A 10,926-nucleotide genomic window follows, 5' to 3' on the forward strand; every position below is an offset into this window, starting at 1 on the left:
CACAGACACCCCTGGGGCGAAGGAGTTCAGAGTCAGGCTCCACAGAGGGGCCATCGCGGGGAGGGCTGATGTGCCCAGCCTCACGTGCTTAGGCTGGCAGGGGGGAAGGCCCAAGCCGGGCGCTGACTGATGGGCTTATATGGTAATGGTGGGGCGCTGGCTCCCTCCCAGTCCCCGCAGCCGTCACACCCACGGGCTGATGGGGGCAGGTGGCATTAGTCAGCAAGCACGTTTGGGGCCATGCTAAGCCCTGCTTGGCCTGGGGCTGCCAGGCTCGTAAACAAGTGGTGCTGCGCCCACTTAGGCGTCTTAGCATCAAAGGTTTGCGGCCCCAGGCCGCGAGGAGCAGGGATGACTGATGGGGTGGGTGGGGGGCTGGGCCTGGGCAGCTGGCGGGGCTCGCTCCAGGACACTCACTGGGCTGGGTTCCTGCACAGGTGACCACAGGCAATTCCCTGCCACGACCACCAGAGGGCAGCACTGCAGGGGGCTATGGAGCTGGGCTGGCTCCTGGCCCCTTTCTGGGTGGTGGCCACACCTGACTGCTGCGGACACCTGGGTTCCATTTGCAGGTCTGAGGAGTCCTGCCCCATGTAAGGGGCAAATCAGGGTGGAGGCTCAAAAGAACTTTACAAATGGGAGGGAGCATTGTCCAGTGGTTAGCTCAGAGGTGGGGGAGGAGTCAGGATGCTTGGGTTCTATTCCCCGCTTTGCCCGACTCCTTGTGTGACCCTGGGGCAAGGCCCCTCTGTGCCTCAGTTTCCCCCTCTGTAGTATGGGGCTGCTGAGCCTGCCCTGCCTCTATAATTTGCTTTGAGATTCTCGGAGGCAGGTACTCTGAAAGCAAAGTATCCCGAGGGCCACTGGGGGCCAACCATGGGAGAGGGCCCCGCCTGCCACAGGGGATCCAACCCCACCTGGCCCTCCGGAGCAGTGACCCTGATGCAGCCGGCCCCTGGGGCAGGCTAAGTGGGGGTAGGTGGAGCAGGGGCTGTTGTGTCACAGCAGAGGGGAGGTGGGACGCCATCAGCTTTGGCTTGTGCCCATGATCTGGTGGATGCTGGAGACAGAAGTGTGGGGACTTTGCAGCTGAACTCTGGGCTGTCTCCAAAGGTGCTGGGCACGGACCGAAGCCTGCAGCATCCAGGGGTGGCACAGCTGCAAAGTGGCACTGCCCTGTGGTGCCACCCTCCCTCCCGAGCCCACCGCTGCACAGACCTGGGTGGGCGCCTGCCAGAGACTCAGTGGCTGAGCTCTGGCATGATAGGCTCCTGGAGCTGCTGCTGGGGGAATGGTCGCAGGCAGGCAGGCAGCGCCGCAGCCAAGCGCCCCGTGCCCTGGTATATTTATACCCCTGGGATCAGGCCGTGAAACGGAGCGAGGGCGATCGGGTTACGGGACAGAGCGGACGTCACCCTCAAGGAGAGGCATGAGGCCAGCACAGTCCCCCACACCCAGTAATCGGGGTTTGACCCTATCTCTGCCAGTGGCACCCCCCTCCCACCACCTTCTCCTCTTCCTCAGCTCCCGCGATCCTACCCACAATGCTCCCTTCCCCGCCGGTGTCCCCTCAGCTGCCATCAGTCAAGTGTGTCACGCTACCCCTCCCCCTAAGCCGGAAAGGTTTATAAGCCCTAAAATATACATGTCTAGCAGCTGGAAACAACCTATTAAAGCTGGCGGCTCTGCTGTCCTTGGGGACCCGAGCAGGGTGTGGGCGGCTGGGGGGTGTCTCACGTGGGATTGGCCAGATCATGCCAGCCTCACACAGGGAGCGCCTGCTCCCTAGCCGGGACGGCGCCCACCTGCTCTCTCTGGGTGGCGACTCCCCCTGCCCGCAGTCAGCTCCACTAAGCCCGGCAGGCCTCAAGCTCCTGAGGGGACTCCAGCACTGGCCGCACCCAGGGCCGGCCCCTCTCCCTTTCAGGCCCTGTTGGCACCAGTACCTGGCCCCATGATTCTCCCCGGTCCTGGCTGCCAGAGCCCTTTGGTGAAATTCATCCTGGGAGCTCGCTTTCCCCCCGCGGGGACCCGGCGGGCATGGCTGCCCAACACCCACTGCCTATTTATAGGTAGGAGCCTGAACTACGGGCAGCCAGAGCCACAGCTGAGACCAGACTGGCCTGGCTCAGCTCAGCCTCCCCCTGAGCCTGGGAAATGGGGCAGAGCAGTGCCCACAAGGTGCCTGCAGGGGCAGAGCTGCTCCTGAACTGCCTCCAGGTGGACTAGAGGCAGGACTGCCCCCCAGCTTTGGCATCATGCCAAGCATCCCCCTCCCCTCCCCTCCCAAGGGGCTCAGGGGCCACAGCCCCCTCGCCACTGAGGTTCACAGCATGAAGTTCTCCTCTAGGCCTTTTCCACCCCCAAAGCCAAGGGCCACAGGGTCTAGGGATTCCCCTCCGTGGCGTTGGACCCCCCAGGGCAGGCCCCCTGCTCTGCCTGTATTCTGGGAGGGTGCATGTGGCCCATTTGTTCTCAGCAGGGCCATCTGGAGCTCAAATCAGCGGCTCCAAACTTGGGGCCTGCCAGTTGGGAGGAGGATCCAGCCAGTCAGCCCGTGCCCGCTCACCACGCTGGAGGCAGAGCGCCCAGGGGAGCAGCTCAGAAGCAGCACGTGGAGTGGAGCGGATGCTGCCAGGGAGGAAACTTTACCCCAGTATTTAGATTTATCGCTGTCCGACAGTGGTGGCTAGACTGGGGCCCGTTGCGCCAGGCACTGCAGACCCAGGGCGAGAGGCAGCCTTAAAGAGCTCAAAGGCTGAATACAGCAGACACACACAGGGAAACTGAGGCACAAGGAAGGCAAGGGACTTGCCCATGGTCACAGAGCAGGTCAGTAGCCAGGAAGAGAGCCCGGCTGTCCCGTGGCCCAGGCCCAGCCTGCCCCACCGGACCTCACTAGGAGTAGCAGTGGAAGGGGGAGCCAGCAGGCTGCCAGGCTGCTGCTGTGCCTCCCAATAACTAAGCTTACGGCGCCCTCTGGGAGGCTCCGAGAGCTGCACGGAACACCAGGCCCAGGAGCTTCACAATCCTTTTTCCAAGCCGGGAGCCATGCGGTGCCGATCCAGAGGCCCCACACTTGGTACCAATCCACATCCCCCTTCCCCAGCTGCCATTCTCTGTAGCTCCTCGAAGCAGGACGTGAACCAACTAGGTGTGCTTGAGGGGCTGCGAAAGGGCATCATGCCTCCCTCCTTGTTGAACTGACCAGCAGAGCCGTCACTTCCACAAGCAGCTCAACAGGTGGGTCGAGGCCTTGGACTCCCACCCTTGACGAGGTCACTTTAATGACCTGAGCCGACCCTCCACTTGCAAGTTCTGGGCACCCAGCAGAAAGGCGGCCGGCCAGCTAGTTCTCCTGTGCTCATGCCTGGCAGCGTTCAAGCTGTATTAACGAGCGCTGGAAACTCAGCACAAGCACCGAAGCTGGGAACTTTCAGGATTCGAACAGCTGCGGTGGCCTGGGGTGAGCAGTTCCAGCGCCCTGAAGGCCCACGAGGCTCTGAGATCTGCCAGCACGCGCGGCAGCTAGAAAACTGAACAAGAGCCAGATATGTGGAGGGACCAACTCCCAGGCCTTGCTGGGGCCTGAGAAGGAAGGATACTGAGTCAGGGAGTAGGGAATGGGGATAGGGACGGGCCAGGGTGCAAATTGAGGGCTGACTGGACCCAGAAAGCTCAGCTGGGTCAGTGGGAACCTCTCACTCCCCCGGTGCAAATCAGGCGTGATGCACTGAAGTCAGTGGGGTTACCCCAGTCTGACCGCAGACTAGGAAGGAAGATGATCCGGCCTCTGCGTTTCTATCACTGGGTCTAAGGACCCACGAGGGCTACAGGAAAAAACCAGCTGGGAGACTGGGAGCTCTGCGGGGCAAGGACATTAGTCTCGTGTGTGTCTGTGCAGTGCCTAGCGCCATGGGGTCCTGGCCCACAGCGAGGGCACCTGAGCGCTACTGTAATACACCTAATATGGGTTCCTGGTCATGTCCTGAGCACTACCGGAATACACCTAATATATAACTTCCAACACCAAGTGCCATGGGGTCCTGGTTCATGGCTAGGGCTCCTGAGCACTACCGTAATACACCTAATACATAACATACAGCGCCTAGCACAAGAGGGTCCTGGTCTACTACTGAGGCTTTAAGGTGCTACCGTAATACACCTAATATGGGTACCTGATACACGGCTAGGGCTCCTGAGCACTACCGTAATACACCTAATATACAACTTCCAACACCTAGCGTCATTGGTTCCTGGTTTATGCCAAGGGTACCTGAGCATTACCGTAATACACTTAATACATAACATACAGCGCCTAGCACAAGAGGGTCCTGGTCCATGACCGAGGCTTTAAGGTGCTACCGTAATACACCTAAGAAATAGTAGTATCAGAAGGGTAGCCGTGTTAGTCTGGATCTGTAAAAAGCAACAAGAAAAGAGTCCTGTGGCACCTTATAGGCTAACAGACGTACTGGAACACATGCATCTGACGAAGTGGATATTCACCCACGAAAGCTCATGCTCCAATACGTCTGTTAGTCTATAAGGTGCCACAGGACTCTTTGCTGCTTTTTACTAGTAAATAATAATTTCAGCCCTCTGGTCCAACAAAACACTTAAGCCTGTGCTTAACTTTAAGCCCTGATTTCAAATGGGACTGCTCCCATATTTACAATTAAGCCCGTGCTCGGGCCCCAGAATGCCTCACAGAGACCACCACCCTTTTCCTTGTTACTATGTGTAGTCGTTAACATACACAGATTTTAAATGAAGCAGCAAATGTAATGCAAATAGGAAGGAGACACCTCATGCGTGGGCTGCTGCAGAACAGGCCCCAGGAAGCAGGAGAACTGAAGACGTCTGTGGTGCTTTTTAATGTACCAAGCCACCCCCACAGCACAGGGTGAAGCCAATTCGATTTTAAGATAGACTTTTTAAAAACAAACGAACCACAGCGGGGCAGAAAAGGCCAGAGAATTGGCTGTTAGGCGAGAGCACTGTCCAGTGAGCCTGGGGGGGGGGGGGCAGGGAGTGTCTCTTTGTTCTGTTTCTGTGCAGCGCCTAGCACAATGGGGTCCTGATCCACGGGGCTGGGGTGCCTAGGTGCTACCGTAATACACCTAATAAAAGTGATCAGAACATAAGAGGGAGTCACAACGATGCCTGAGTTCTATCTTGACTTTTCCCACTAACTCACGTGGATGTTGCTGCCAGTCTGTGCCTCAGTTTCCTCACATGAAAGGGGCATGATACTTGCGTCCCTCTGGGAGATGCTTTATGATCCTGGGTTGAAAGATGCTAGATGAGCCTGAAGCACTGACTTCCTCCAGCACACCCCGCTTTCCTCTGTGTCCCGCCGAGAGCTGCATCCACCCTTGTGCTCATCCCCAGAGACAGAGCGGACCTCATGCTGGGAACCTGTGGTGGTGGCGACATGGCAGTTCCCACTGAGAGTGACCCCAGCAGTGTCTGTGGATACAGTGAAGCAGCGATGGGGGTTTCTAGGAACTGTTTGGAAACATCCTTCTTCCCTGGTGATTTATATCCAAAATCAAAGCCATGGGGGCTGGATAGGAAGATGCAGACAGACTACTCCTGTCCCCCTCTGCCAGCCCCATCCCAAGAGATGGTCACTGTAGTTCAGTACCGAGCCTGGTTCCTGGAGGTATCCCACTAGCCGGAGAGGCTGAGAAGTCAGGACAGCGGCAGGGACGGTGGCTCGTCCTCATCAGAGTCGAACTCCACATTCTCGTCTTTCACCCACTTGCCGGAAGGGTCCTGGATCCAGCCTGAGCTGAGGGAAGGACAGACAGACAGAGCTACAAACACCAGGGCAGATGGATGCCAATTTAAGAAGACTGAAGGATGGTGCTAAGGAGATGGTTTCTCTACTGACAGTGCAAAGGACTCCTGGGTTCTATAACAAATTCTGTCAGTGCCAGTCACTCCATCCCACTCCCCGTGCCTCAGTTTCTCTCCACCTGTGAAGCCATCCCTTTGTAAAGCATTTGGAGATGGATGGGCGGGGAGCGCTGTGTGGGACTGCATGCATGAGAGCCCAAGAACTAGATGGGCAGAGCCATGGAGGAGAGATGGTAGGTTAAACCAGCAAGGGGCTGGATGGGACTTAGGGAGCTTTTCCCTTTGCTGAGTGTTGAGATGAGCTCCTACCACTCAGCCCCAGGGATCGGACCCCTCCGATGCACCCTGCTGCTCTGCGGGGAACAGGCAGAAGGCAGCTCACCTCCTGAGCAGAAGATAGTGCTCCAGGGCTTGGCGCTTCCCAGGGCTGATGGCTCCAGGCTGGGCAGACAAGGAGGATTTTCTTTTGCTGCTTCTCTTCATCCTCGCAGCAGGTTCCTTCTGCAAATCTAGAATGAGAAGAAAGGGACGAGATGAGGTCGTGAGGCCTTGGAAGGTCCGGATGGAGCATCGCTGCCCACCGGCACCTCCGTGGATATGGTTAGTTCCAAGCCAAACTGGCAGCTCATGGGAGGCTGAGATCAGGAAGCTCATGTGACAGGGTAATGGCGCTTTGCATTTCTACAGTGATCTGTAACCTGAGTGACAATCACGAATGCATCCCCCCGCCCACCCAGAAAACCAAGGTCTGGGGATTTGCCCGAACACAACATAGCAAATCAATGGTAGGGAGAGTAAGAGAACTCAGGAGTCTGGACTCCCAGTTCTTTTCCACCGCCCACTCTAACCACTAGACCCTACTACCCTCCCAGAGCTGGAAATAGAACCCAGTAATCCTGCCTCGCAGCCCCCCCACTTTAAGCAGCTTGGAATTTCCCGAAGATGGCAGAAATATACGAGCCGCTGCAGTGAGACAGGCGAACGATCGATTTAATTGTCCCCAGGTGCCTAGTGGAAGGTGCAAGACCTCAGAGCCTCTTAGGCTGGTACCTGCTTGAGGGCTGGCGGATCCAGGGAGCCGCGTGGAGTGGGGAGTGTCTGCAGCAGCACATCCCTCTTCAACTCTCGCCATGGAGCTTCCCGGCTCTGCTGGCTGCTTCCCAACGGCACTCCCGAAGGCAGCGAGGGCAGCACGCTCCGGCCTAGAAGAACTAATGCTCGAGCCGCTGCCATCGGGCCTAAAACAGACAGAGGTCTCCTGAGACTAGTGGCGACCAGCTGCCCACTGTCCACAGCCACAGTAACAGCCAGGGATAGTATCTTGGTCTCTAGAGCCCCATCCGTCAGAGGACCTCACAGTGATTTCTGGACAGGGAGTAACCCGCACAACTCCCCATGTAAGGAAAGTAAATATTATCCTTGGGTTACAGATGGAGAAACTGAGATACAGAAGGGAATTGACCAAGTCAGTGGCACAGCTAGGCACAGAACCCAGGAGTCCTGACACCCAGTTCCCTGTTCTAACCACCAGACCTGCTCCCCTCCCAGATCTGGAAACAGAACCCAGGAGGCCTGAATGCCAGCCCCCCTGCTCTAACCACCAGACCTCGCTCCCCTCCCAGAGTTGGGAAGAGAACCCACCCATCTCTCCTAGGCCTCTGCCCTAATCACCTAGGGCTGGAAACAGAACTCAGGTCCCCTGCTCTGACTATTAGGCCACACTCTCTTCTCAAAGCTGCTGCTGAAATATAAAGTAGGCACAGAAGAGAATCACAATCCCCTGCTCTGAAACCATTCCCACTACATTCAGCACCTGGCCCACCAGGAAAATGATCAGCTTAAGGATTCAGGGCCAGATCCTCAGCTGGGGTAAATCAGCACCATACCATGGACATCCACAAAGCTATGCTAACTGACACCAACTGGGCCAATGGCCCTTACAGAGGAAAGGAGCAGAAAAGCCTGCTGCAGGCAGATGTCCAGCAGATGGTGGGGCTACCCTGCAACAAAGAGCTTGCCAAGGCTGTGCCTGGCTCTCGTACCATCCTCCGATGCCATGGTGAACCCTCGACCCACGCTGGCAGAGAACGCATAGGTATTACCTGTTTCTTCGGCAGCAGCTGTTATAAGGAGAGGCTTTCAGCAAAGCATTCTGGGCAATTTTCCTGGTCTGAGCCAGCAAGGGTGCAGGGCATGCAAGATCCTAAGGAAAACACAGACAAGCTCAGCCAGGTAAAGGTCATGGGAGGGGTTCCCATAGGGCGCACATGCCAACCTGCGTGCCTGCCTCCTCTGCCCGCAGGAACTCCTGCTGCCGCCGCTTCTGCACCTGATTCTCATCAGACCGCTTCTTTCCATAGAACGTCTGCAGGCCTGGGACACAGAGAGAGACAGACACAGGTAATCCAGGCAGCGAGAGTCTCGCCAGGCAATCTGCCACCCAGCCGAGGTTACATTGCCAACGGGCTGCCCAAGTGGCTGTGGGCTTAGGGTGGCATGGACGGCTGTGTCTCAGGAGGATGGATGGATGGCTTTGAGCAATCCAAGCAGTGTGAAGGTCCAAACCTCGCTGGGTCATCTCAGTCTGTCCTTCTCCCAAGGCAGACAGACAGCTCCAGGCAGCTTGCCCCTGAAAGGCACCTCTCTGAATAGCATCATGGGGCTCATGTCTATTGTCTGATGCTCCAGAGCGTAGATTCTGGAGGGGATCAAGTGCGGCTTCAGCTGATCTCTAACTATTAGATACCAGGAAGAGACCTATGTGAGAGGCAGATTATCCCACATCTGCTACTCACACCTGCCTCTGAAGCACCCGGCGCTGGCCACTGTCAGGCTGAGGATACTGGCCCATGACCTTGGGTCTGATCCAGCCTGGCAGTTCTGCCAATGATAAGACAGTTCTTCTACCTCCAGCATCACCAACTGCCCCTGAGCTTTGGGAGTGAAGTTGGATTCTTCCTTCCTCCTGCACCAGCTCCACTACCCAGGGTCTGCAGCTCCCTGAGCAACTGAGCCCTTAGGGCTGACTTACTAGCTACGTGTTTCTTGCCGACCCTATGGACCGTCAGCATATCAAGCGTGTCGAAGACCGGACGGTGGAAACATACTGTGCACGCGTATCTGAGAGAGAGAGGAAAGACAGTCACATCAAGCCAGGAGCATCTCCCCCTCTCACACACCTACTAGGACAGATGGGCTCCGCCCCAGCCATTCTTATCACCATTAAGAGACACAGCGCAGTTGTACCACTGAGGGGGAAGAGACACTAGTTACATCCACTAGAATAAAGGACCATGATTCTCAGATTCACTCAGCGCAGTGGGACCTCTACGGATGTGACTGGCCGAGGCTCTCAAAGCACAGGCAGCCAGGTTAAGTGTTACTATTCTCATCTTACCCATGGGACAACTGAGTGATTTGCCCAATGAGTCAATGAGAGAGCTGGGAAGAGAACCCAGGTGTCCTGACTCCCACTCCAATGCTCTGGATGCTGGATCACACACCCTCTATCTTGTTGTCCCTAGTTTACATTGAGGAAACAGGTCAGGACAACGTAAGTGACAACCAAGGAGAGTCGAGAACTGAACCCAAAATTCCTGGCTCCGTGGCCACTGGACTGTGCTCATTCTCTGACAAACATCCGAAAGTCTGAATGCCGAGCCAACTGGTCTGAGTCTGTAATATTAGCCAAAGGCTCTCTTGGGGGCGTGTGGCTCTTTTACATGTGAAGGGAAGTGGGAACTGCAAAGCCAAAATGAAAATTACAATAAAAAAAAACCCAGATCAGCCTCAATATACAGCCCAGATCCCAGCTTTTGGTGGGGTTTGAAATCCAAACCTGGATCTGGGTCTAACTTTTACAGATTGTCCCTATTTTTATAATGGGCCTGAGCAAAACATTCCTGAATGCTAGGGCCTTGAAAATCCAGATCTTAATTTAATAACACATAACAACCCCTAACTAGCACTTATCTAGTGCTTGTCATCAGTAGAGCTTGATAAAGAAAGAGCAGTATTGTTACCCCCATTTTACAGATGGGAAAACTGAGGCGCAGAGCGATGAAGGGATTTGCCCAAGGACACCTAGCAGGTCTGTAGCAGAGCAGGGAAAAGAACCCAGGTGTCCTAATCCCCACTCCAGTACTCTGGGCATTAGGCCGATCTGCCAATTTTGCAGCTTCAGTCCTCAGAATAAATAAATACACTAATTAATGAATTGAACTGATTGAAAGGGTCATAGTTCAATGTGGCCTTTAGGCTGAGGTTGGATTTTATTTGACCCGATCTTTATGGCATACGGTCTTCTCAGAACCACGTAGCTTGCTGTCGAATGGATCTAACGCACCTGCCGTTCCTTAGCAGCAGCGCCTCGTCCTCCGGGATGTAGTTTGCCAGCAGATCTGCAACTCTTCTTTTCTGAATAAATGACCAGGCCACGTTACAGAGGAATCAATCTCTCTGGTGTAGGCAGCAGAGCAACCAGCATCAGTGTGGCCATAGATGAATAATAACAACATCTCTAGCTCTTATCTAGCGTGTTTCATCCATGGGTCTCTGAGCTCTTTACAAAGGAGGTTGGTAACATTATCACCATTTTAGAGATGTGGAAACTGAGGCGCAGGGCAATGACTTGCCCAAGGTCATCCAGCAGGCCAGTGGCAATGCTGGGAATAGAGTCCAGAGCAGCAAGGATGAGGAGCGGTGGGGCAGGAGCCAGAGGCCGAGAAGCATTGGGGTGGTTGGAGAGTGAGAGCACCAGGGGCCGAGGGGTGTTAGGAGGATCACCCTGGGGATGGGGGAGTGGCAGGGTGTGTGTGTGTTGGGGGGAGCAGGGGAGTGACTTGGGGGTTGAGAGGGAAGCTTGGGGACTGCTCTGGGGCTGACGGGCAGTGGGAGGGTTGGGGGTGCCAGAGGGTGGGGAGTTGAGGGGATCATAAATGATCTGGAGAAAGGGATAAACAGTGAGGTGGCAAAGTTTGCAGATGACACTAAACTGCTCAAGATAGTTAAGACCAAAGCAGACTGTGAAGAACTTCAAAAAGATCTCACAAAACTAAGTGA

The 10,926-nt window shown here is 55.6% G+C and overlaps 1 protein-coding gene across 1 annotated transcript in view; it reads right to left on the reverse strand.

Moving 5' to 3' along the window:
• Positions 1 to 4,854: 4,854 nt before the first annotated feature.
• Positions 4,855 to 10,926, reverse strand: part of SCNM1 (sodium channel modifier 1) — a 7,987-nt gene continuing 1,915 nt past the window's right edge. Inside the window, exons 2-8 of the mRNA XM_032781256.2 lie at positions 10,211 to 10,281; positions 8,897 to 8,985; positions 8,141 to 8,238; positions 7,968 to 8,068; positions 6,916 to 7,103; positions 6,248 to 6,374; positions 4,855 to 5,797 (exon numbers count right to left, since the gene is read on the reverse strand). Of these exons, the coding sequence (XP_032637147.1) occupies positions 5,698 to 5,797; positions 6,248 to 6,374; positions 6,916 to 7,103; positions 7,968 to 8,068; positions 8,141 to 8,238; positions 8,897 to 8,985; positions 10,211 to 10,281 (774 nt within the window). The 3' untranslated portion in view covers positions 4,855 to 5,697. The remainder of the gene's footprint in view (positions 5,798 to 6,247; positions 6,375 to 6,915; positions 7,104 to 7,967; positions 8,069 to 8,140; positions 8,239 to 8,896; positions 8,986 to 10,210; positions 10,282 to 10,926) is intronic.

The sequence above is a fragment of the Chelonoidis abingdonii genome, chromosome 11, assembly GCF_003597395.2.
Source record: "Chelonoidis abingdonii isolate Lonesome George chromosome 11, CheloAbing_2.0, whole genome shotgun sequence".
Taxonomy (NCBI): domain Eukaryota; kingdom Metazoa; phylum Chordata; order Testudines; family Testudinidae; genus Chelonoidis; species Chelonoidis abingdonii.